Source organism: Acomys minous, assembly GCF_964271855.1.
Source record: "Acomys minous genome assembly, chromosome: 5".
Taxonomy (NCBI): domain Eukaryota; kingdom Metazoa; phylum Chordata; class Mammalia; order Rodentia; family Muridae; genus Acomys; species Acomys minous.
Window position 1 is genome coordinate 32,569,678 of NC_140494.1, and position 26,288 is coordinate 32,595,965.

The window sequence follows — 26,288 nt, forward strand, 5'->3', positions numbered from 1 at the left end:
CCCCCGGCAGGTAATTTTGAAAGTTAAATTCTGGCTTTCTTTTAAGGAGATAAAGTTCCTCCAATTAAGGCAAATGCTGGAGAAGAGTCTGTTATGAATCTTGACAAGTTGAGATTTGCCGACGGAAGCACAAGAACGTCAGAACTACGCCTCAGCATGCAGAAGGTAGGCGTAGACATAGAGCAGCCGCTCTGCATGGACGCTCGGGGGTTGACAGCAGGAGGACCTGGTCCTTACTTCGCCAAGTCAGAGTATAAAAGTGACCAGGAGCCTCTCGCTGGCCTGTGATTCTGTCTACACGTAACCTTGGAGTTCTTAGTTTAGGGCAGAAATAGCAGCTTTAGCACAGGGACCTGACTCTCTCCGTCTCCTGTATGTGAGCTCGTCGTCATCCATCGTCAAGTCGCTGCTTCCCATCGCGTGTGTTGCAGCCAATAGGAAGGGAAAGGACGTCAGGAACTGGGTCCCAGGTCTCTTAGAGCCCAGCATGGCACCCTTGCTTAGCCTTCATTGCCCAGAATTAGTTATGTCACTATACTTAACTCCTGTCAGCTCAGAGAGAGGGAGAGGGAGAAACAGAGACAGAGACAGTGACAGAGACAGACGGGGGGCCAGCGGACGGAAGAGGAGTCCAGGTCCTCTGAGTCTTGTACCATAACAAAATCAGAAAGTGGGCAGGGGCTAACCTCCAGCCCTCAGACAGTGGGGCGGTGCTGGCCACAAGGGTTCCCAGGCCCTCCCAGGCCCGAACACATCACATCACTGCTAGCCACCTTGGACTCGGGAATGGTTGTGTTCCAGAAGTGCTGCCAGAGAAGTAAAATACTTGTAAGTGACATATACGGGTTTGTTGTGAGATATATACATAATGTAACACAAAGAAACTTTTTTTAAGTTTAATGAAAATTTAATTTTTACCAGGGTGAAGTGGCTTATTTGGGAGACTATGATAGGAAGATCACATGCATACATAATAAGACCCTATCTCCAGGAAAAAAATTACGTTAAGTTTCAATTTGATCCATAGTCCGAATTTCCTAGTTTATTTAAGTTGTGTTGGTATATAAAATGTAGAAAAGCTAAAGATGTAAGAGTTTTTGCCTGTCTTGTGCATTAAAAGTCTGTAATGTTCTTATGATAGTCGATGCAGAGTCATGCTGCAGTGTTCCGTGTGGGAAGTGTATTGCAAGAAGGCTGTGAAAAAATCAGCCAGCTGTACGGAGACCTGAAGCATCTAAAGACATTTGACAGGGGTAAGTCAGTAGTGCTTAAGAGATGCTGCCTTCTTTAGGGCAGGCTGCCGACCGTCCCGTTCCCCATTACCTATTCCATGCTTGCTGTCCAGCTGTCTCTTTCCCACAGCTGTCTGTTGCAAGTGAGTACAGAGTACCTGCCCGACTGGATCCTATCTGTTGCTCATGGGTTCTTGTGTGTCCCCAGGAATGGTATGGAACACAGACCTGGTGGAAACCCTGGAGCTACAGAACCTGATGCTATGTGCACTGCAGACCATATATGGTGCAGAGGCACGGAAGGAGTCACGGGGAGCTCACGCCAGGGAGGATTATAAAGTATGTCTTCAAGATGCACCACACTGACTTGACATTTTTCCAGTTGGTTCTTTTCATCTCTACTTACTTTCCCTGTTTTATCTTATTCTTCCCAAAAGTAAATCAAGGAAAATACCTTTTCCTCTAGTATTTTTTATTCTTATTCTCACTCTCAGAGCCTTGTACCTTTTTCTTGCTTTGAGTCAGCCCATGCAGCATCTGTAAGCAGAGCAGACCTGGTTCTTAGCCAGGCTCAGTACCAGAGAATGCTGACTTACTGAATTAGACTCTCTGAGTCATCAGCTCAGACATGTCCTGAGGCTTGGAAAAGGAATTCGAGATCCGTCCTGGCCATGGCTGTTACATAGATTGTTGTCTGTACAGAGCACACGTGTTGGACTCTACATGTGATAGTAGAAAACACAAGAAGCTTGGGTGTAGCTCCAGGTTCGCAATGGATAAAGAGATTTTCCATGACAGGCACACAGGTTCCAGACAGTGTAGAGTACTGAGTACATGGGAAAGTGAGCTAGCAGAAGTTTTTATTTGCTATGATTGTGTTGGTTTAACCTGCAGTAATCAAGTGGATGAAAAGAGCCATGGGAAAGCATATCCCAGTATGTACCCAAGGCTAGAAGCTTCTTCAAAGTTAACCGTTAGGAGCTGAGATAGATAAGGCTTTGAAGAGTTGAGGTAGATTCTGCTTACTCTTGTGCAGGCTTATACTGTATTAGGAATGTACAGCTCAGGCTATGCTTTAGCCCATTGGCTCAGGTAAGGAGCTTCCCCCCTGCCACTCCTCCTGTACTTGCTTTCAGTAGCAACAGCAAGGTATCTGATTGTGGTTTTTATTTGAAGAGGCTCTTGCTCATCTAATGTATTCCTATATGCAGTTTTCTTCCTTAGCAGTAAGTGTACTGACTTCAGTATAAATGCTAAACTTAAAAAACAGTTAAATTGGGGGCTGGAGAGATGGCTCAGATGTTAAGGGCACTGGCTGTTCTTCCAGAGGCCCTGAGTTCAATTCCCAGCAACCACATGGTGGCTCACAACCATCTATAATGTGATCTAATGCCCTCTTCTGGCATGAGGGCAGAGCAATGTATACATAATAATAAATATTAAATATTTTTAAAAAACAGTTAAATTAAGCAGAGTGTGGTGGCACATTCCTTTAATCTTAGCCCTTGGGAGGCAGAGGCAGGAGGATCTCTTGAGTTTGAGGCTAGCCTGGACTACACAGTAAATTTCAGGACAGCCAGGAGTATGTAGAAAAACCCTGTATCAAAACAAAACAAAAACCCATTTAAATTTAAAATGTTAAAGAGAAAAATTGAGAAAAATCTCAGTGCATGGAGGAGCCAAAGGAAAAACTTCATAAATGTTATTTAATTCCAATATCTATCCATAGAGTTGCAAAATAAAATGAAGAAATCAATGTTCTATACTTCTGGCTCCAAAGGCTCTTTGACAAGGTGCCCACCTCCTGGGCTGGTCTCCTGTGCATCTTTTAGTATTTTTTGTGCAGTTTGTTTTTGTTTTTTTGATGTTCTGTGATGAGAGATAGAGGTGCATTTTTTACCTCAGGTGCGGATTGATGAGTATGATTACTCCAAGCCGATCCAGGGGCAGCAGAAGAGGCCATTTGAGGAGCACTGGAGGAAGCACACCCTGTCATATGTGGACACCAAGACTGGGAAGGTATGTGGTCATGCATCAACCCAGGGATGTGCTGAACTCTTATTTGGCTTTTGATGGTTGACTGGTTTAAGAAGCAACCTGGTTATAAGCCAGCTGTTAACAGATTGAGATAGCACCAAGGGATAATGTGAGTCATGCTTCTTTGTGGAAATAGTCGCGTGCCTGGGTGGTTCAGGGAGACCCTTAGTATAGGACAGCTCACGTCTTTTGAACCAGATAAAGAGCACTGGGCAATGATCAGACATCAAGGTTTGAGGTAGGAAAGAAGTGATGGTTATTATAGCAAAGATTACATCATTGTGATAAAATATCTGGCATGAATAACTTAAAGACTTAAAAATTTCCCCCAGCTTCAGAAAATTAAGTCCATGGTTGCTTGGACACTTAAGCAGAGTGTGATGACAGAGACAGCTGCTCACGTGAGCAGCAGGCTAAGGCAGGAGGAGCTTGAGTTGGAGGCCAGCGTAGGCTGTGGATGGGGACAGGGAGGAGGAGTTAGCATAATTCATATAGCCAACTTGTGACTCCTTTGTTCTAAGGTTCTCATGCCTGTGAATGTACTTTGATGGTTTAAGTTTAGAGAAGAAATGACTGTTTATAAATTTTCACGCCTTGATTCACCCTGACTCTTTCCTCCAAGGTTTCTTTGGAGTACAGACCTGTTATCGACAAGACCTTGAACGAGTCTGACTGTGCCACCGTACCTCCTGCTATCCGTTCCTACTGATAAAAGTTGACAACGACAGGACCCACTTATGTGATTATATACCATAGCTTACATAGGTTTTATTGTCTTGTTAAAATTCTACTCACGAACAAAGAGTCACTTCATAGATTATTGGTCAGCAGCTTGCTAATATTTGATATGAAGGACAGCTGTACCAGATGTTATTTTTGTGCAGTGATAAAACTAGCATAATTCTTACAAATATACAAATGAGCAATCTCTTATTTCCAAATAAAGACACATAGTATTTGATTTTCGGCATATCTGGAATAGCAAATATAATTTCTTTCCTCTATCTAGCGCCAGCAGTTGTGTTTTTCAAGTACTAAGTGTCTTTGTTATTTGTTGTGCTGTATATACTAAACTAGACTTTGGGGACTGTTAGGATGTAGTGGAAAATAAAACTGAAAAGTAGGGCTGGTCCTCAATAATTGGAAAGAAAGTTTGGATGTGGTAAGTATAGAGCCAGTGCCTTGTTTAGGTTCCTGATGGGCAGAGATATATACATATGCTCATATATGTGTGAGGGGATATGTGCTGGCTACTTTTTGTTAACCTGACACACTCGAGCATCACCTAGGAAGAGAGTCTCAATGTGAAGGATTGCTTCGATTAGGTTGGGCATGTCTTTGAGGGATTGTCTTGATTATATTAATTGATAAGGGAAGACAGCCCACTGTGGGCACCACCATTCCCTAGGCAAGGGATTCTGGACTGTATAAGAGCAAGCTAAGCACTCATCCTGCATGCATTCATTCATTGTCTGCTTTTCACTGTGATGACCTCCTTGAAATTAAGGACTTCAATCAGAAATTGTAAACCAAATAAATCCTTTCTCAAAGTTATGTTTGGCCAGGGTGTTTTATTATAACAAAAGATGAAACTAGCGCAATACATTCTTTTTTTTTTTTTAAAGATTTATTTATTTATTGTGTACAGTATTCTGTCTGCATGTATGTACACCTGCAGGCCAGAAGAGGGCATCAGATCACATTATAGATGGTTGTGAGCCAACCTGTGGTTGCTGGGAATTGAACTCAGGACCTCTAGAAGAAGAGGCCGCACTCTTAACCTCTGAGCCATCTCTCCAGCCCGCGCAATACATTCTTATGTGGAGACTAGAGCTTGAACCAGAAATAAAAGAAAGGTGATAGAAATCTAGCCACTAGAAGTCCGTTACAGAATAGCCACACAAAAAAGATGACTATACTATGTTCACACAGTGCTCACCACTAGTAGAAAAGGATAGGCTGTTAGCATACACAGCATCAGGGACAAATCTGAAAGTCAAGAAGGTGCACACTATTCCACCACAAGTCTAGAAGCTGCAAACTCACATGTAACAACAGATGATAAGTGGCTCTATCCACACTTGGAGAAGGAGGTCCCAAGTATTAGGAGGGAAGTTTTGTGTATTATGTTATTTTCTGCTAATTCTACCTTAAAACTTAAAAAAAAAATAAGCCAAAAAATATAAAGGTTGTACTAAGAATTTTCAAAGCTAGAGATGGTACTGAGGCTGAGGCAGAAGGATTGCCACATGTTGGAGGCCAGCCAGGCCTATATACTAAGACCTTATTTCCAGAAAACAAAAAGGAAAAGAAAATTCCCCACCTATAAAATGGGTAAGCATCCTGAAGTTTGTTGTTCTGCATACCACACAAACTGATGGTGTGCCAGGACTCTGAAGTGCATGGCAGATGGGAATGCAGAGTGTTATAGCTCGGGCAGGAGAGAACTCGGCAGTGCCTGAGAAAATTACCTGGGCATTTGCTCTTTGCCCCAAAAGCTCTAGGACTCTAACCTACCTTAAGATAAGAGTCTTCAGGAAAATGCAAGTGAAACTTCTATTTTTCATACTCCAGTTAGAGGGTCAGGATGAACTTTAAGATAGGATAAGCAGGGCATGGTGGCTCACACCTGTAGTCTCAGAACTCAAGCTGATGCAGGAGAATCTTAGTTTGAGGCCTTGTTTTAAATGACTACAAAATTGCAAACTTCATTGTCTTTTTAATATTAAAGACAACAGTTCATTGCATTCATAGGTGCATTCATCTAACAGAGAGATGCCGTATAGCTGAGGGAAGGAGGAGCATCAGCATCTTAGGTAGTTACGTGTCTGTCTTCCCAGTACTCTGGAGGCTGCTGTATGAGGGTCAGAAGTTTGAGATGTGCTTCCTGGAGAGGGTTTGGAGGTTAAGTACTCATACTGTTCCTTCAGAGAACCCGACTTCACTCCCCCGCACCCACATTGGGTAACTCTTAATTACCTTTAACTGTTTCCAGGAGTATCTAATCCCTCTGTTCTCCTTGGGTCCCTGCACTCAGGTGCACACCTACACCTACATGCACAATAATAACGAAAATGCATACACGTTTAAATCCAGCTTGTGCTATATAGGAAGTCTCTCAGTCAATGTGTCGGTGTCTCTTTCTCTGTCTCCCTGTCTCTGTCTCTCTCTGTCTCTCTCTCTCTCTCTCTCTCTCTCTCTCTCTCTCTCTCTGTGTGTGTGTGTGTGTGAATGGTTTTATGCTTCATACACTACAAAAATATGCTTGTTTGCTGGCTCTGAAAAACAAACCAACGAAAATGCTAGGAAAATGAGAGACAGAAATTCGCCCTGCAGTGTTGTAACCAGGACTTGGAGTTCCTAAGGTTCTGGCTGCACCTAAGGATTTGCACTTATAGAATGACCAGGAGGTTTGAAAACTCTAGAATGACATTGTCCAAGCAAAAGACAGGAAAGCAAGTGGAAAGTTGTGGCTACTTTGTTCCATTCAGAAGGTTTGATGAGTATGCAAAGCTCTGTGGGAGTGCTAGGTTCCTGTACCTCACTAATGAGCTGTGAATCAGCATCTTTCAAAATACACGTCTCAACTTGAAAATGAAACACTGTAAGAGAAGCAACAAATGAGGTAAAGTTTTGCACCAGGTGTGTTAGGTAGCTTGCACTGAGCAGTGCTTCATTGTAGCCACATGTAGCTAGTTACATTTTAATTGACTTAAAATTTAAAACTACTCCAGTTACACTGGTCCAGCTAAGGGCTCTAGCCTAAGACCAAGCAGATCAGAACTAGTCCATCCTTGGCCAGTGGTGGTGTGTGGACATTTACTGCTTCCCTCACACCAACTAGCACATATTTGATACACTCCACAATACTCACTAGGAGGCCTGAGTCTCATAAAAACTGATAAGGAATTTTCTTTCATATTAAATTCAAATCAGAATATTATTAGAACCAAGGGACAAAGTTTCATCATTAATCTGAGAAAGAAAGGGGTGTGCTGAGTATATTTGGCTGTGTCTCAGGTTATTCAAGGAAAGGTTACTGTAAAAGGACTTGTCTTCCTTGTGCTCATTTGGGAAAGTGAGCAAAAGAGCTACTGTGGCTTAGAGGTACACTGCCAAGTTAGATATGTCCAAAAGTAGGAAAGCATCTGTGCATACACAAAATGTCTTCATGCAAAAGATAGGACAACGATTCCCCCATCTCAGCTCCCAGAAAGCCAATGTGTAGAAAAGTTCTAAAGGAAAATAAAAACTTGAAAGTGGCTCAGAGAAATTAGGCTAAAGGAAAGACTGGCCCAATATGCAGACACATGATATGATTAACATTATAGGAGGGAGGACAGTGTTATCTCATTTATTTCTCAACTCCTGGAAAGCTTAGAACAGACCTGGTTAGGAGGAAACTGAACCTGAGATAGGGTAAGCAGATAGGTGGTGGCGCCTGGAAGACAGCTGCCTGTAGGCTGTTGCGGAAGGTGGTCTCCTTGGCACTGGGCCTTTGTAGCATTCCAAGCTGGAGACTTGGCGGCAAACAGCAAGTGGAGTCCCAGATTCTGTTGGTAGGGGGACTCAGCTCTGCTGAAGTAACTGCTTCCAGCTGAATTGTCTCTACTGGAAAGTGTTGAGCTCAAAAAGCAAAAGTATGGTTGTTAGTATTTTCATATTTCTGGAAAAGAACAGGAACCAGACGAGACAATAAAAATGGCCTTGAGAATCTAAATAAAAGAACCGGACATCTCAAAAAGTGAGGTGAACAATTTTTGAGAAATGTAAGAAAATGAATTCACCAAAAATCATGGAAGAAAATCTATGTTTCTTAAATAATTTTGTAGATTTTGAGGTAAATGTCAAAACTAGGAGACGTGTTTCTTTGAAGAATCTGAAAAACCCCTTACGTAGACATCTTGTGGACAAGAACAATAAAAATGGGACAGAAAATGATACAGTTGGGAGTTGATCATATCTATAGCTGTGCTAAATAATGGATGGGTGTCCACGTGAAGTTTCAGGTGTACAAGGCCATATTCTTGGCCCTTGATTTGTTCAGCCTTAGCAAGTAAACTAAAACCCCACAAAGGCAGCGTAGCCGTTCTGATTATGAGGGTTTCGCTGGATGAGGAATAGGAAAGCTGGAGTGAGCCTGTGGCAGAACTGGAGTAAGAGTATCTTGAACCACATACAGCACACAGATCTAGGTGGAAGGATGCCCGACAGCATGTGAACATGGCAGTTGGTAGTTAGCCCAAGTCTGTGTAGTGTCCCATTCAGGGGAATTGGAAACAACACAAGCGTAACAGGATTAGTATCCAGAGGGCGGGAAGGAATGCTTATAATTAAAGTTATATTTAATTATTTAATTAATAAATATATTTAATTAAACTTATAAATAAACCAAAAGTGTTAGGTAAGTACAGAAGTCCAACTAAGGGGTGGCGAGGTCACTGACAAATGAAGCTCTCACCTCAGGACCAAACCTCACCGGGGCATTTACTTGTGCAAACCCGGGGAGGCCGAGGTTCAACTGATATATAAGCAAGTGGGAAGGCGGGAGGGTGGAGTACAGACAGAAGGACAAACTCCAGACTGCATAAAATGTCACTTCTATCCATGCAGACATAACAGGAAGTCATCAACCCAAGTGGAGCTTTCACCACTTTCCATTCCAGGTGGATGGAGTCGTTTTGTAAGCTCGGGTTGGCCCTGCGCATTGTGCTCTCCTGAGCTCATCCAACCCGGGCACCCGGCCAAAACCGGCACCCAGGCTGGGCAGGATCGGGCTAAAAGGCAAGGGACACTCAGGCTTTAGCTGTGCAGGAAGCCGGTCCAGACTTGCCCTCCAGCCGTTGCGTAGCAACTGACCACGCCTGCCCAGTGACTCAAAGACACGCGCTTCCGTTGTTCCCAGGAAGTTGTAGGCTCCTGGTCCTGCCTCAGACGGAGGCGGAAGCACAGTTTCTGGAGCTTTGCGGCGTTCCCGCTGTGCATCAGCCCATGGCCGCCTACTCGTACCGCCCGGGACCAGGCGCTGGCCCTGGCCCTGCTGCCGGAGCCGCGCTGCCAGACCAGAGCTTCCTGTGGAACGTCTTCCAGCGGTGAGCCGGCGCCGCCCAGCTCCTCCGGCCCTTGGGTCGGTCTTCGGTTTCCAGGGCCTACTCTCGTCCTCCTTGGCCTTCTGTCCCTCCGACTTCCTTCGCGGCCCTTCCTACTGCCCTCCATCCCCGATTCCCTCCTCTACAATGGCACAGGGTTCAGGGTCATGCTCGCAGTTCCCTTTGCCGAGGGCCGAGGGCGCGGAGCAGCAGGCTTACAAGGTCTGCGGTACTCGGCGTTAGAAACAGGACAGACCTCGAGTGGGGAAAAGCTGCCTGCTAAGTCTTCTGTCCCTGGTCGTCCTTCTCAATTGTCGTTTCACTGACTCGTGGTCAAGGAATGGCTTATTCGTTCTAGAGAATCTTTACCTATTATGAAAAATATGAACTGATGCAGTTGTAAATTTAGACAGACTTGGAGAATTAAGAGAAAAGTTGAGAAGGAACAGGAGAAAGAGGATTCAACCTCCACCTCTCGTACTGCTGCTCCTGGGCGGTCCTTAAGATCTGGAACACCAGGGGGCATGTGACGTTCCAGCTAAGCTAAGAGAAAGGTCTGGCCACAGTGACATCCCGACCCAGTGTAGATTGATAGAAATCATGTTTTATTTTTCCTTAATCATCAACTTACTGCTCTTTTTTACTTTGTAGGGTTGATAAAGATAGGAGCGGCGTGATTTCAGACAATGAGCTGCAGCAAGCATTATCCAATGGTGAGTTGAAGCCTGACCCATTCGCAGTAAGCAGTGTCTTTCTTGGAGTTATTTCCAAGTAAGGAATAAGGTAAAGGTGTTTCTAAGCGTCTGTGTCCGTATTTTCTTTGTTATCATTATTGTTGCTTCACCAGGCTCCAGAACAAATGTACGTAAGCCTGAGAAAATGCTTTCTGAGAAGTGGGTGCCATAGTGTCGGCCTTGGGAGGGAGGTAAGGTCAGCTCTGTGCAATAGAGGCCCCTTAGTCATCTACAAGGCCTTTGACCTACATGGCTAAATCAATCTTAGCAACTCCTCTGAAGGCATTCACAAGTTGCCAAGTGATGGTTAGAAGTAATTGCTCAGTTGCTGAAAGCCTTCACTATGGTCCTTATATACTGCTGTGTAAAGTACTGCTAAAAACTCAGTGTGTGTGTGTGTGGGACAGTGTTGGAGAAACAGCTCAATGGTTAAAAGCACTGGATGCTCTTCTCGAGGACCTGGATTCGATCCCTAGCACCCACATGGCTGCTCACAACTGTCTGTAACTCCAGTCCTAGGGATCTGACACCCTCCCACCAGTGAACATAAAAGAAGATTAAATAAGTAGAAAAGAAAGAACCGTTCAAACTCTGGGGCCAGTTTGGGAAATGGAGGTATGGGAGGTGCCGTCAGCAGGATCGTGGGGAGGTATTTATGTAATTGAGGAACATGCTGTGTCCCGGCAGAGCTGAGAGGGCTGTGGCCTTTGTACAGAGCTCTCCATGGGAACGTGCTCTTCTGGGATCACTGTCGTTATCCTTAGTGGCACCACAACTTTTTCATTTAAGGCTTATTTAGTTTATTTGTGTTAATGTTTGGCCTGATTGTATGTATGTGCATCGAGTGTGTGCCTGCTGCCCACAGAGGGAGGAAGTGGGCGTCTGATCCCCTGGGACTGAAGTCATAGATGGTTGTAAGCCACCGTGTAGTTGCTGAGAAGCAAACCTGGGTCCTCTAGAACAGCAGCAAGTGCTCTAAACTGCTGAGCTGTCTCTCTAGCCCCCACATCTATCTTTCTCTCTTTCTTTTGACAAACTCATGTGTCCTAGATTGGCCTTGAACTTGTGTATGTAGCCAAGGAGGACCTTAAACTTCTGATCCTCCTGCCTCCAACACCTGCATACTGAGTGCTGGTTTATCCTGTCCTAAGGATAGACTCTAGAGCTACATGCACAGTGGGCAAACACCAACTGAGTACATCCGTAACCCTAGAGACATTTTTCTTATTAAATGTCATTCATCATTCTTCAGGTGTAGCTGTCTTTTCTAATTGTTTTTTCTCAGGTGTGCTATATAACCCTAGAAAGGGGTTAGTCTCAAGACATGATAAAATGTTTAAATGCTCATTTTTATTTCTAATGCAGAGCATTTTCCTTTAATTGATTGGACACAGGGAGAAGGCAAGCGAGATGCTAGATAGTGCCTCATAGCCTTGGAGTCAGAACTAAAGGAAAGCTCTCGCCAGCTCTGCCGTCCACTTATGCTAAGCATTCTTGGGTCATTTGTGGTTTCACAGTGACCTTTGCCTTAGACAAAGGTGACTAGAATTGACACAATTTTTATTATTTAACCTATGGGGACTACAAGATGCTGCTTTTAAGGGACCACTTTAAATCTTGGTGGTTTTCCATCACCTAATGGTATATTGGTGGGTTTTAAATTAGCCACTGTATTGTATTATTGCAGTATTAGGGACATAGAGTTTGACAGGGGTTATTTGGGAAAATAAGAAGTCTGGCTTGAAGTCAGGAGCAGCCATACCTATGTGGTATAAAGTACATCTTCCAATGAAGAGAGGCAGGGGAGCCCAGGGTCCATGGCAGCATGGAGGCAGAAAAATGAGTGTAGTGGTTTGGCTCGTGTGTTTAGTGACTTACAGCTGGTACAGACAAGGTAGAGAAACACAGGTGCTTCAGAGTGAAAGGAGGTGACAGCATCACAGGTATCACCTGCCCTGAGAAAGAACTAGCGCTTATTCTCATTGATAATCTGCTCCAAATAGACTAAAGGAAAAGTAAAATTTAATTATGTCATCTAGGAGGTAGAAATTAAGACACTAAAGATCAAAGGAAAGAAAGGTTACCAACAAGTCGTACATTTGACTTTAAAATTTTTAGTAGCTAATTTGAAGAGGAAAATGTATTCAGTACATATAATCTTGGTCCTTCCAAGATACAAACAAAACAAAATAATTACCAAAGCCTCTTGGGACACACAGATTGCTAAGCTTATGGGTCTATGCAAGGCCTTGTACTCATGGGGCCAGTTCTTAGACTCCCAGAATAAGCCAAGAATTTTCCGTTTAGCTTGGGCACCAACTTCATCGTGATGGTCCTAAGGTTGGAGTTATTATGACCTAACCAAGCAAATAAATGTTACTTTCAGTTCCAGAGAGAATAACTTTCAAACTTTAGCTCTCTCTGGATTTTAGATTATAAGGTTCATGAAGAAGGTTCACAGCTGTACTGGGCAAGACATTTATCATTGTAAAGTTGCATGTGAGTTCCCACTACCCTTTTCAGAATTGCTATGTTCGTGTGATTTAATCTATTTTGACTTCCAACCAGTCCTGTGGGATTGGTTTTCTGCTATGATTTTGGAATCAGATTAAACTGCCTTAGGAAATTTTATTACTATGTTACTGGAAGGGAAGTATGAAGTTAAAAATAGCATGGTTTCTCACTTCAGTTTAGTCGTCTCTAAGACCTCTTTGTTTACGAGTAGTTGACACCATGCTAGGAGTGTTTATGTGCACACTGGCCCTCTGTGAGACTTGCTTATGTAGAAGAAGTATGTTAGACAGAAAAAGCACAGCATAGGATTTGTTTCCTCATCTCTGTGACCACAGTACCTTCTAGAAGCAACTTATGGAAAGAAAATTTGGTTATATCATATTTGAGTTCAGTGCCTCTAGAAAGGGAGGATTTGATGGGGCAGGGCTACTCACCTCATGGCAGCTAGGGAGCCTGAAAAGGAACGCTGGTGTTCCTGTGTTCCTCCCTCTTTCTTCTCTTCCCCTTTATCTGTCTGGGCCCCTCTCCATGAAATAGTGCCACATACATTCAGGGCAGGTCTTTCCCTTAAGTTAAATCCATCTGGAAATGTCCTCATAAACAGAGAGAGATACTAATTTATATACAGAGATTTGTTAATGTCCTAGATGATTGTTTCTAAATCCAATCAAGTTGACAATGAAGATCAGCTATCACAGGATTTCTCTAACTTTTATGAAATAGAGTGTCACAAACTTTTTTGGGATTATAGATTAAAAAATCAAGTTTTCTCAAGCTCCATTTTGGTTTGTTTGTTGGTTATTGAGCTCTTTGTGAAGTGTAGCTCAGGCTGACTTTAATTTAAGTTTACTGTTTAGCTGGGGATGATTTTGAACTCCTAATTTTCCTGTTTCTGCCTCCCAAGTGCTGAGATTATAGCCACTTGTCACCACACTCCTTTTAGTGCTTTTGAAGTAGATTTGACTTTACTGAACATATTAGTGATTTAAGATGCATGGGTTTTTGTTTTGTTTTGCTTTGGTTTTTGGTTTTTTGAGATAGGGTTACTCTGTGTAGCCTTGGCTGTCCTGGACTTGGTTTGTAGACTAGGCTGGCCTCGAACTCACAGCGATCCACTTGCCTCTGCCCCCTGAGTGCTGGGATTAAAGGCATGCGCCACCACACCCAGCAAGATGTATGTTTTTAGTTGTACTTTGAAAATAGTCTTATTTTCTCTTTAAAAAAATTTTTGGCTGGGCGGTAGTGGCGCACGCCTTTAATCCTAGCACTCGGGAGGCAGAGGCAGGTGGATTGCTGTGAGTTCGAGGCCAGCCTGGTCTAGAAAGCGAGTCCAGGACAGCCAAGGCTACACAGAGAGCCTGTCTCGAAAAAAAAACCCAAAAAAACAAACAAAACAACAACAACAAAATTGAAGGCATTTTTATCAAATAGAATTCTAATTTAAGATTAAAAAAAAAAAAAAGAGCTAATGAGGCCTGGAGAGATGGCTCAGTGCTTCAGAGCATTGGCTACTTTTCCAGAGGACTCGGGTTCAACTCCTAGCACCCACATGGCAGCTCACAACTGTCTGTAACTCCATTTCCAGGGGATCTGACACCCTGACACAGATACATGCAGGCAAAACACCAATGCATACAAAATAAAAAAGAAAAAGAAAAAAGAGCTGAGCGAAATCACACTTATATATAAACAAGATGATTCCCTCTAAAATTATTATTTAGTCACTAACAGTCTTAGAAAGTCGTCAAGCCTGAAGTTGGTCTTTGGGACACCCCCACGGTCTGACATATCTCCCCAAGAATTTGTACAAGTGAAGCTCTACAGAGAAACAACATCCAGCCTCTGGTAATTACAACTTGGCTAACCCTGGAGTACAGACTAGGTGCTGACCAGAAGCACTCGGGGCTCCTGTAGGTTAAGGCAGTTCTGTCCCCTGGAGTGTGGGGAGCAGGCCCCTGCTTGCTGCTCAGATCTAGCGCAGGCTGCTGATTCCCATGGGCTAACAGTAGGACTAGGCACTTAGAGCTTCTTGTAGAATGATCTTCTCTTGTCTAATTGTTATTGTGTCATTTGTTTTCAGGCACGTGGACTCCATTTAATCCAGTGACTGTTAGGTCAATCATTTGTAAGTATCCGTGCAGACAGGTGAGGTGGTTGTTTCTGTGGGAGCTACTATAACCCCAGTCAGATACTGAGTGGGCTCTAATGTCTAGATGCTTTCACTTATTCATTAGTTTAAATTTACATCTTAGTCTAATTCTAAGGTTATAGATGTATAAAATTTCCACATTACAGTTTTTTTTAAAGCCTTATTTTGTGATTTTGGTAGTATCATGTTTTATGATTTTTTTATTTAAATATTGGGACTCCTGTCCTGGTGAGAGTGGTATGGGAGAGTGGTATGGGAGAAGTACCCAGAGGGTCCAGAAAACTTACAAGAAGACCATCAAGGCTGGTGCATCTGGACCCAGCCAAGGGTTCTGCATAAACTGCTGTACCAGCCAAGGACAATGCATGCAGTAAACCTAGACCCCCTGTTCAGATCTAGCCAATGGACAACGCATTCTCCACAGTTGTGTGGAGAGTGGGGACTGACTCTGACATGAACTCTGGTGCCCCCTATCTTACTACTTCTCCTTGGTGGGGAGGCCTGGTGGCACTCAGAGGCTGTGATCATATAGTTGGGGGGGGGGGTAGGTTCCCCTCTGTCAGAGATGTAGGGGAGGGGAGTAAGGTGAAAGAGGGAGGGAGGGAGGAATGGGAAGATGCAAGTGAGGGGATAACAATTGGGATGTAATCTGAATAAATTATTTTTTTAATTCATTTATCTGTGTAAAAACAGAATTGTGGATTGTGGATTATATCCTAGAGGGAACCTCAAATTGTCACTGTCACATAAGGAAAAGCTGATGTTTGGCATTGACTGTGTCCAAAGGAACAAAATTTAAGACAGCAGAAAAAAAAAATTGTTTCTATGGCATAAAAATTCTTTATGGCTTATTTGTTGAGGAGAGTCAATGTATAGCCTTGATATTAAAACTCTACTAGCCTAGTAATATTTATTTTATGAAAGAAACAAACAATTGACACTTTCATTCCAAGAAGCACAATTTTAGAAAATTGTGTGTGTGAGAGTATGTGTGTATAAAATTAAAAATATAAAATAAAACTATCACTGTAGAAACAGCAAAAAAAGTCTTCTAAACTTTAAAAAATGCTTTTCAGAATTACATATCTTAACTTATATCTACTTTACCTTACATTACTAATGATTTCAAAGTCTATAAGAAGACAGTCTATATCTAATAATTCTTCCTGCTGAATTTCATACATGTAACTGATTTCCTTTGTGTCTTCGTCGTTTTCCTTTGTTCTGTGAGCTAGAGTTATGGTTGAATTTAATATGTGTGTACCAGGCTGGAGCTGGAGGTGGGTCCTGCAGGAAGGATTCCATCATTTCTGTCTTACCAAGAAATGGATTAACAATTTGGTTTCTCCCTGTGTATTAGTTACTCTTTGGTAAAACACCCTGACTAAGGCAGCTTATAGAGGGGAGAGTTTATGTGGACTTACAGGTTTGGGCGGTTTAAAGTCCATAGTAGTGGAAGCCTGGCAATGGCTGCAGGCCTGGAGCATGGACAGGAAACCGAAAGCTAACACCTTGAATCACAAGCGCAAAATGGAGAGTGATGTGTAGCTGACATTTTGGCTACTTTGTGGGTTCTTTTTTCTCTCTTCCTCCCATCTGCACCCTTATTAACTCCCTAAAACTAGATAGGAGAGCAGAAGGGATAGAGGGGAAAGGGGGCAGAGTTCTCATTAGACCACTGCCTGCTGATGACGGGCATCAGGTTCCTTGGGGCAAGTTTGATCTTTGATCAGGATATCTAATTTCTTCTTGTTGTTTCTTTGCACATGATTGCTTGACAAACACCTAGCGACAGCATCCAGCTGGCCAACAACAGCAGTCCTGCCTCTCAGGGCCCTAGCATTTATATAGTCTCTGAAAAGTTCCCAGAGATCCAAAGGTTACACACAGAAACTATCTGCAGCTGGCAAACCATGACCCTGCTGAAACACAAGGCAGCCTCTTGTCCCCACACCTGTGATTAAAATGAAAACATATTCTCATGACATTTCTGTTGTTGTTATTGTTGTTGTTGTTTTTAAAGAAACCAAAATTACAAAATTCTCACTACAGAATGATGAAAGGCTTTGAACCTCAAAGCCTACCACTCTCAGTGACGTACTCCTCCAGCGAGGCCAGGTTCAAGTCCATGAGCCTGTGGGGATCGTTGTCATTCAAGCCACCACAGCCTGGCTGCATGTGAAGCAAGTCCCGTCACCACAGGGGACAAGGCATGTGTCTGCCCTTTGCTTCTCCTGTGCCCTTTTGAAGTGATCGCAACAGCATACTCAGAGCATGTTGGCACAAATTAACTGCATCCCAGCTGCTAAGAATGTGTTGATACATGGGGCCACTGCCAAGAAGCTGTTTTCCTCACCTCAGAATTCTCCTTAGTTTTCACCTGTGCTGCCGTGTGTCCACACCAGCCTTTTATGTACTTGATGTCTCAGTGTAACGACACAAGAAACAGCTCCTGGCTGCTAATGTCATTTTGCACAGTACAGATGAGCACTGTGCTGGAGTGCCTGTGCCTGAAAAGACCATGGTTTCATTATTTCTTTGTGGAAATGATTCAGACCAGGTTTTTTTTTTTTTTTTTTTTTTTTAGCCATTTTATGATTATATGTAAATGTAGTTACTGGTCTTTATGAATTTGGATCTAGAAATAAATCGATTTTTAAAAAATAAACATTCAGGTCTTAAAAATATCTAAAGTTAATAGCATAATAGATTTGGACATCTTCCAATTAAAAGTTATTTCTTGCCCTAAGAGAACGCTAAGCTTCCCTCTGGAATTGTGATACCTAGGCAGTAAAAGGGCTTACTGTGGCGCAGGACTTGGAGCTATGAAACTGAGGGCCTTAATCTTTGCACCCTATTTTCCTCCTGATGAGGTGAGAGTACACTTAGTGGTTCTGTTCTTTAGAGCTTTCTGACGTGTAAAACATTATGTTTTATCATAACTGTCGACCTCCTACGCAGCTGTGAGTGTGTGTTCTGGTTGTCCTTGCTTCGGGCTGATGTTAGGTGACGTCGTCCACACTCCCACCACTCTAGGCAGGGCTAACTTTTAGGACTCAGTCATTTGTTTCACAAACTAACCTTTACGAGCCAGCCTGTGGCTCCATATCAGCACCTGAAGGACTAGAGGTGGCCTGCAACTGTCAGTATGCACTGTGGTTGTCTCTCGCGGTTGAACATGCAAACTTAATGTGTGCTTGGTGTTCCTCTTCATCGCAGCTATGTTTGACCGAGAAAACAAGGCTGGCGTGAACTTCAGTGAATTCACGGGTGTGTGGAAGTACATCACAGACTGGCAGAACGTCTTCCGCACCTACGACAGGGACAATTCCGGGATGATTGACAAGAACGAGCTCAAACAAGCGCTCTCAGGTTTTGGTAATTCACTTGTCTTGATTGTGCAGCAGGTTGCATTTTGGAATATGGGAGTCCCTCAAGTTTGGCTTTACTTTGGTCAATTTATTGATTTTTTTTTAACCCAGTCCATGTGAAATTTCTGTTTATGTTGTGCAGGTTCATATTTTGATTCTATTTTTGTCATGAAGATGTATATGTGACATGGAATCTTTCACAGTGTTTCATCCAAAATGAGATAAGGGCTATGCAAATCATCTACTTTTTGTGAAGTGAGATGGTGCCATGAGCAAAATTGAGAATGTGGCTTTTGGAACAATTTAACTTAGAAAAATGAAAGTACAGTGGTGTGGGGTAGTTAGCAGCTTATACACAGTGGCTTGTCAAAGTAACAGTGATAAAATGATTCTATAAGTAATAAAAGTTGTCGGCCTATTCAAATTTTGCTTCAGTGGGAAATTAGAAAAGTGTGTGTGCCCATTCTCAAATGGCATTTAGCACGTGTGTGCGTGGTGTGGGTTTAGGCATGCAAAGTGTGCTGTGTTTCTTACAAATATTCATAGTGCCTGTCCAGAGCATAATTAGAGGCTTCCAGAACTAGCCTTGAGTCTGAGAGAAAATTGAGATCTTTTACTTGCAAAGGAATCACTGAAACATTTGCAGCCAGTCTTTACCTTGTCATGGTTACACCAAGATTCGAATCTGCAACAGTTCCATGTAGTACTCTCTGCTCTTTCGCCCTTACCAAACCCATCTGTCTTGTAGTTCTTAAAAGTTGCTAATAGATGTCTTCTAGAAAAGTTTTATTAAAAGTGAATTATAATCTAATGTATTGTGACTATCTTGAGTTTTACTTTCTAAAGTATGTTATTTCCTACTAATACAGCTTCTATAATTCTGGCATTTCTCCTTCCAGTACGGCAGTGAGCATCCACCCCTTCTGTCCTCTCCCTTCTCACTTAGGACCAGTTGACAGCATAAGTGCCCTCTGTGTCCTGGTTTTTAATATCCAGACCAATGACATTTCAGGATCTTCTGTAGGAAAACAGTGGAAAGCATGCCCGGTTATGGGCCAGTGGGCCATCTTGGACAGTAACAGCATCTCCTTCACTTTCTAAACATTTCTCAGCACAACAACCCCCTGTGTACTAAGGACGTTTCTCTTAACTGTCCAAGAAAGTACTAACTTGGAATATTTTCAGTGGCATTTATTAGGAAGTTGGCTTTAGAACCAAAAATCCTATTCTGACTCCAAAAATGGTTGTTGCTGTTGGATAATCAGGAGCTTAGCAGAGAATAAGAGCACCTGTGTGTTTTAGGCTAACCCAGTGGGACCTATGGCTCTGATAGGTTACCTGGTGAGTCTAATGATGCTGCTGTTCACTTAACTGTTTGATACCAAGTCCTGTGGCCTGGTACAGAGATCTGGATGTACATATATCTCCCTGTAGGTGTGGTTACTTCATCTGAAGTAAAGCCATCTTTTGTAGTGGGTGATGATTGGAATGAACCATCCCTTACCCACAAAGCCTGCACCCCTTTGAGCATCCTCTTTTCCATCTAGCCTCTGTCAGCTTCTGTAGTTTGGGTTTGTTTGTTTGTTTGTTATCATAAAAACTTACAAAAATATAACAAACCTCAACTTACCTATAGTTTTAGCCATGTTCAATTTTGGCACGTGTGCTCATTCCCTTAATGGTGGAGGCTTAGGCAAATCTGAAGCCTGTACCGTGACCTGCAAGTAAAAAATGTGCTTGCTTACCATTGACTCATTTCACAAGGTTAATGGTTTTTAATAATGCTTTGCCTGAGGTAGAATCAAGCAGGACCCACTCATAGCCTTAAAAAAAAATTTTTTTTTATGCCATCTGCTGGTTGTAGGAACATGGGTTCATATCATACAGATCATTCCTGTGTTCACTGGAGGTCATGACTGCATTGGGTTTGTTCTGGAAGCTTGGGGCTGTGGTGCTTCTGGTAGTGGAACTTCTTGTTGTCTAGGTGCTCACTGCCTGGCCGTCGATAAGTGGTCTGGGCCAGTGGTGTCAATGGAGTCATTTTTCTGCTAGTATCATTCCTCCTGCTAGTTTCTAGGTAGAAAAGGACTTTGCCTGTCACCAAAGGCTGTTGCCTATTGGAAGTAGACACAGAGTATTTCCATTTTCATTCAGTGAGATTCTCACCTCAAGTGCTACAGAAAAACATCCCTGACGCACTCAGAGCAGACGTGGGGAGTGGACATATCTTCCTATTACCTCACTCAGCCCTCTTGTAAGGTCTGTCCTTTCTCCGATGGTCGAGATTGATTCCAGAGCACCTCCCTGCTTGAGAATTATCATCAGATCTTGCCACTTGCCCAAGAATGGAAGCCTCCAGGTGGCCTTATCCTATTAGATGAATACAAGTTGGGACGTCACCTTGCAGTCAGCAGGCTGGGTCTAATGTGTTTCGCACTAGTCAGTCCTAACCAGGCCACAAGGTTGTGCACAAAGCCCTTTGGCTCTAAGGCAGTGCTATTCTTGCGTGCCCTTGTACTGAAGGAGCTCTTTGAAGGCCACTTTGCTGCCAAGTTTTGTCCCTTCTAGGTTTACTTCCTTGTAGTTTATTTTGCTAGTCTGTTTGTTTTGTTTTGTTTTTGCTTTCCCTACAAAAGTGCCAATGGTCAGAAAAATTCCAAGGTAATTCTAGCAGCAGTGGGTTGCTTCCATGCACACATAGGAAATCTTATATATTTGTTCTCATCCCATCTGTCCTTTCCTTATCCTGTCAGGAGACCAACCAGTACTTGTCTTGCTCTTTCTACACCTGGGCCTGAAGCTCTCTTCTCAGAGGATCAAGGCTTAGCCAGGGTCACTACCTTACATGCCAGGGGTCAGGAAGTGAGGCATGGCAGCTGTTCCTACATGCTGTCTCTTTCAGACTTAAATTGGGGTACTGTCTTCTGTTTGATCTGTAAGGAAAGGGGCCTCTGTATCAGTTTTGATGTCACATGTTTGTTATATGTTCCTGAATATAAAAGTTGTCACCACTCCCCGCGACTGCTCTGGACAGTGCCGTGAACATGTTTTTGTGTTTGAACATTTCTCAATATAATGATTAAGTTTCATATGGTAAATGATTGTGAGGTTCAGATAATAGGTGCACATATACCTACAAAGCTTCCATCAAGACTGAGAACCAGTACAAGAGTTTTTGGCACTTGTATTTTTTTCCCTGAATCAATAAGTATACACCAGTCACACAGGTGACAAGGGAAGGAAGCGGATGAGAGGTGTCCTCCTAAATCGTGCCTCTGCTGATGTCTGTCAATCTGGGGTGTCCACACGTCTTCATCTCCTGTCATCCCCTGCTAAAGACCTTTCGAATACACTCATTAACTTGGAAATGGAATTGCAATGCCTGGCGATCTGTTATTGATCCTGAACTTCATGAGACTGATTGACTGCACTCTCAGAAACTTAGAATCTTAATCCTAGTGACACATGATTGATTCTAATGTTTATGAGGCTGATTAGCTGTATTTTCAGAACCCTGACACCAGGTGGACTAATTTGTGTGGGGGTTCCCATCAGTCACCTTCTTCATGTTGAGACACATGTAACTAGAGCCTTTAATGATATTTTCGCTTTCATAGCGTCTGCTAATGATGAGTGACCAAGGATAGCAAGTCACTGAGAACATTCATGTCTAGAGAAGTTGACATAGTGAGGTGTCCCTGCTGGGTTCAGGAATACCAAGCCTAACTGCCTTGTGGGCGTTTTCTTAGGTACAAGCAGAGTGAGTACAGTCAGTTAACATAGTGAGCTCATGAGAAGCAAGACAGCAAGCAAAGTTGAAAGTTTTTATGGGTGTCTAAAATCACTTTACAGTCCTGACAACACATTTATTTCAGAATATTGTATTTAGGTACCATACTTAGTTTCCAGAGTACCTTTCAATAAATTTGTACCTTTTTTCTCTCTTACTCCCACCTAACCAATGTTGATCTGAGACCCTGGGGTCTTAGGAAGGAAATTTTAGACAGTGATTCATACTTTATTCCTCCCCTAGCCTGTCTCTGATCTGACTCTGATCTTCCCTCTCCAAGGCTACCGGCTCTCTGATCAGTTCCATGACATCCTCATCCGCAAATTTGACAGGCAAGGGCGGGGGCAGATTGCATTTGATGACTTCATCCAGGGCTGCATCGTCTTGCAGGTGAGCAAGCAGCTTCATGTGGGTTTGCTGTGTGACCTGCAGAGGTGGGAGTGGGGGCAGGAATGAGAATCATCAGCTATCAGAGCGGGCGCTTCCCTTTCCCTTCTGTTTGGTTAAGTTTTGGGGGCTAGGAAAACCTTATTTATTTATTTATTTATTTAATCCTTGGAATTAGGATCATGTGCCTCATAGTGATGTTTTAGTAGTTGTTCCATAAGATTATAGTGGCCTAGAAAATGTCTGTCCCCTATTGATGTCACTCCTGTTATGACCTCATAGCATAAGACATGGCATTTTTATGGTAAAGGTGGTATTGTGAACCTTGATGCCAGTCATATGTAAGTCTAGCAATATGTTTATGTATAGTATATAATCCTTGATAATAATAAATTGACTTATATAATTGAAATACCATATTTTGGGAAATAAGGTCTCTATACCTCTGGCTGGCCTTAAATTCACTATGTAGCCTATGCTGGCTTTGAACTCACCCTTCAAAATAGTGGAGTTATAGCTGTATACCATTTGCTTTACATTTTATCACTACAATAAATATACTTTCTACTTATTAAAAAACAAACCAACAAAAAAGCCCAGCCAGGCAGTAGTGGAGCACACCTTTGATCCCAGCGTTCAGAAGGCAGAAACAGGCAGTTCAAGGCCAGCCTAGTTTACAAAGTGAGTTCGAGGACAGCCAGGGCTATACAGAGAAACCCTGACTCAAAAAAAACCCAAAACCAAACAAATAAAAACCCACAACATCCTGGAAAGAACATACATTGTTACACCAGCATCAGCCTCCTGCATCTCACCCTCACTGTGACCCTTGATTGTGCTAAGCAGCCATGCTGAGCACCTGAAGACCTATGCTGTCTAAGTGTGATGAGCAACCTCTAGGGTGTGCAGCTAGCCGTTCATTGCCCCGTGCGTGCCCCTGTCAAAGATGCGGGCCCCATTAGTCTTCTAGGTAGAGGTCCAGGTTCTCTAGGTTAAGCTTGGAAATGTGGTAAGTTGGTAAGCCCTACGTATCTTAAGATTTTTGCTGTGGAAATTTCCAAACAAAAGCAGCAACAGAAGTATCAGTTCAATGATCAGATGTAGCACTTGTCAGCTCAAAGTGGGTTGTGCATGAGGCTTTCATGTTCCAGTCCCTGAAGTAGATTCAGTTCATAGAGAGCAAATGTATTCTCTATTAATACTTCATAGGACCCATCTCTAAGAGATAAGTTCTTAGAATTTGAATCTAGGTTGAGGTCACTGTTGTTAGTTGCAGAACTACTGAGAGATGTGAACAGCATTTAATCTTGAGATACAATGCAGACTTTGGGGGACGAGTCTCAGTGTGTTGTTCTAGTTCAAAGAAAGTCAATAAAAGTACATCTCTGTTTGACTGCTAATTACAGTGCTATATGATTTCTTTAAAAATTATCTGAGGGGCTGGACAAAGTGCTCTTTAACGGTAAAGAGCACTGGCTGCTCTTCTAGAGAATCCAGCTTTGGTTCCCAGCACCCACATGGCAGCTAACAACCATCTGTAACTCTAGTTCCAAAGGATCCAATGCCCTCTTCTGGCCTCCATGGGCAGTGAGTGCTCATGGTGCATAGAAACACATTCTGAAAGTAAAAATAAATCTTCAAGAAAGAAAAAGAAAGTCATTCTGAGCCTGGTATGGTATAGGATTATAATCCTAGCTCCTGGAAGCCTGAAGCAATAAGTTCTAAGCAAGCCTGGCTTCATAACAGTACCCTGTCTTTAAAAAAAAAAATTGTCATGTCACTGCTGTTTTTCATGCTGTTGGAGAGCTGGTCTATTAATGTTGAAGCTTCAGGTCCCTGAAGGAGACCATCTCTGCACTACTCAGGAGCTCTCCTGAGGCTAGGGCTGCTTACCGTGTCCCCTGAACACGTGAAAAGGAGGTCTGATGTCTGAATTATAAATTAAGAGTTCTCATTTGTAAGTAAAATTCTGGTTCTTACATTTTTTTGTATGCAAAGATTTGGGGGTTTTTCAGCCTCCTGAGTAACCTAATACTCTGTTGGTATTGTCTCCTGTGAGATGGAGTGACAGCCAGTTTCCCTGATCACTTTGCCCTTTGGAGAATGACTGAAAATGCTAGAAAGGTGGGGAATCTAAAAGGAAAGAGAAAGCTGTAGATGATAGTTAAAAGTTTCCTCAGAAATGAATGAGAGAGAGAGAGAGAGAGAGAGAGAGAGAGAGAGAGAGAGAGAGAGTGTGTGTGTATTGTTTTAGTTTTTCGAGGCTGGCTTTGATTTTTCCCTGTGTAGCTGAGGGTGGCCTTGAACTTTGTTCTGGTCTTTTTGCCTCTACCTCTCAAGTTCCAGGATTACAAGCTTGAGCCAGCATTTCAGCAGCTCGCTGTTCTTTGTGCTTTGTTTTACAGTGCCCAGCACATGCGCCTTTTTCAGTAGGTATTTGAGATTCATATTGTTGTGTCTTGTAGTCCATCACTGACTAAGACACAGTTCTGTGGCCGTGACTGTGATTTGTTTTACACTAACAGCATCTTGCAGTGAATATTAGGATAGGCTTTTGTTATATACCCAACGATGGTCTTGAATAGTCTTGCCTCATCCTCCTGAGTGCTGAGATTTGGGTGTGTGCCACCACGCTCAATCTTCATGCTAGCGTTTTTTCATAAGAAACACTCATGTCTGAAGTAGGTGGCCGACTTGAGACTTGAGACTTACTTGATATGCTGGGGCTGCTGTTGTTTTCTGTTAACACATGGAATTCCCTTGTGTCGTTTTTCCCCCCCCTTAATAATTACTGAGGACATTTTAGGGTCTATGCACGTAACCTAGTCTTAGAAAATATGAGCAAAATCTGGGCATGGTAGCCTTTAATTCCAGCATTCTGGAGGCAGAGACATGTAGATCTCTGAGTTTGAGGCCAGCCAGGGTCACATAGTTGGACCCGGTCTCAAAAACATAAAACAGCAAAATAAATGGAATACAATGTTTTATTTCTCTGCTTCTGACCTGTCTGGGTCCAAAGTCTGCTAGAAGGGAGATGGGCAACAGAGGCTGAGCCCTGCTGGCTGCTTACACACTGCATGCAGTGGGCCCTTCTACACATGTCCCTTTTGGCATATAGTCAGGGTTCAAACTGTAGTGTCTCTGCCCTGAAGACCAGGCCCATTAGCTGTTATGAAATGTGAAGAAGGCCCTGTGTGGGATATAGTTGGCTGGGTCTGCCATACACACCCTTAGTTACCCAGAGAGGCCTTTTGTTGCTCATAAAGGTGCTGACTAGAGGTGCTGAAGTCTACCCAACCTATGCTTTGCTGTGTGAATGCCATTGCAGGGCCCTTCTAGGAGATGAGGGGACTGCACGTGTTTCTTAGACTGGGTCCCCAGATGTCTTTTCTGTACCTGTTCTGTCCAGTAAATTCTTAATATCTGTGTTTCTCCCAGAGGTTGACAGACATATTCAGACGCTACGACACAGACCAGGATGGCTGGATTCAGGTGTCTTATGAACAGTATCTCTCCATGGTCTTCAGCATCGTATAACCACGCCTGTGAACAGCAAGCACAGCATGCAAAAAGACTGAAATGCCAAATCCCTAACCTGTGATAAAACAGGGCACAGGTGCAGTTAGATGCTGTTCTTCCTGTAGGCTGTATAATTAATACTAGGGGACCTGGCTGTACATATGTGAATAAGCTGGTCAGTGATTTTGTATGGCAGTCTAGCTACACTGTTATAATACAAGCCTTGGGTTTGCTGTCTAATTGTGCCATGAGGTGAAACCTAATAATGATTAGGGACTCTGTTCTCAGACTACCATGTTCTTTTCTAGATGTCTCTAATTCTGTAGTTGCAATGCTTTTATTAGCCAATAGGATTTTAAAACAATATGGAACTTGCACACAAGGCTTTTAATGTGCCTTACTTTTTTAAAAAAAGTTTATGCATTCATTGGAATATGTAACATAAGCAATAAAGTAATGAAACAGA

The 26,288-nt window shown here is 42.9% G+C and overlaps 2 protein-coding genes and 1 long non-coding RNA gene across 5 annotated transcripts in view; 2 read left to right on the forward strand and 1 right to left on the reverse strand.

Moving 5' to 3' along the window:
- The window catches only part of SDHA (succinate dehydrogenase complex flavoprotein subunit A), a 25,223-nt gene extending 20,400 nt beyond the window's left edge, over positions 1-4,823 (forward strand). Inside the window, exons 11-15 of the mRNA XM_084783024.1 lie at positions 47-165; positions 1,142-1,253; positions 1,441-1,571; positions 3,138-3,251; positions 3,892-4,823. Coding sequence (XP_084639150.1) covers positions 47-165; positions 1,142-1,253; positions 1,441-1,571; positions 3,138-3,251; positions 3,892-3,978 — 563 coding nt within the window. The 3' untranslated portion in view covers positions 3,979-4,823. The remainder of the gene's footprint in view (positions 1-46; positions 166-1,141; positions 1,254-1,440; positions 1,572-3,137; positions 3,252-3,891) is intronic.
- On the reverse strand, positions 4,358-9,063 carry LOC311598149. Its single transcript, XR_014779494.1, has 2 exons — positions 6,249-9,063; positions 4,358-6,156 (listed from the first exon to the last, which is right to left on the reverse strand). It is a non-coding gene; the product is annotated as an uncharacterized lncRNA (long non-coding RNA).
- Positions 9,064-9,161: 98 nt separating this feature from the next.
- PDCD6 (programmed cell death 6) lies at positions 9,162-26,288 on the forward strand. Of its 3 annotated transcripts, none has more exons than XM_084783058.1 (6): positions 9,162-9,361; positions 10,010-10,071; positions 14,687-14,731; positions 17,975-18,127; positions 22,197-22,306; positions 25,742-26,288. In XM_084783058.1, the coding sequence occupies exons 1-6, from the start codon at positions 9,261-9,263 to the stop codon at positions 25,838-25,840; spliced, it is 570 nt and encodes a 189-aa protein (XP_084639184.1). In that variant the 5' UTR covers positions 9,162-9,260; the 3' UTR covers positions 25,841-26,288. The 3 variants fall into 3 exon arrangements, with proteins under 3 accessions (XP_084639184.1, XP_084639183.1, XP_084639185.1); XM_084783057.1 differs by having other exon boundaries at positions 9,164-9,361; positions 17,975-18,133; XM_084783059.1 differs by lacking the exons at positions 9,162-9,361; positions 10,010-10,071 and adding an exon at positions 10,081-10,141 and having other exon boundaries at positions 17,975-18,133.

What these genes read in the sequence shown, in the direction of transcription:
- PDCD6 (XM_084783057.1), top strand. Translation starts at nt 9,261, where the DNA reads ATGGCCGCCTACTCGTACCGCCCGGGACCAGGCGCTGGCCCTGGCCCT. An exon ending in GCAGCAAGCATTATCCAATG is followed by an intron (nt 10,072 to 14,686) that starts GTGAGTTGAAGC and finishes ATTTGTTTTCAG; the next exon opens with GCACGTGGACTCCATTTAAT. An exon ending in GACTGTTAGGTCAATCATTT is followed by an intron (nt 14,732 to 17,974) that starts GTAAGTATCCGT and finishes TCTTCATCGCAG; the next exon opens with CTATGTTTGACCGAGAAAAC.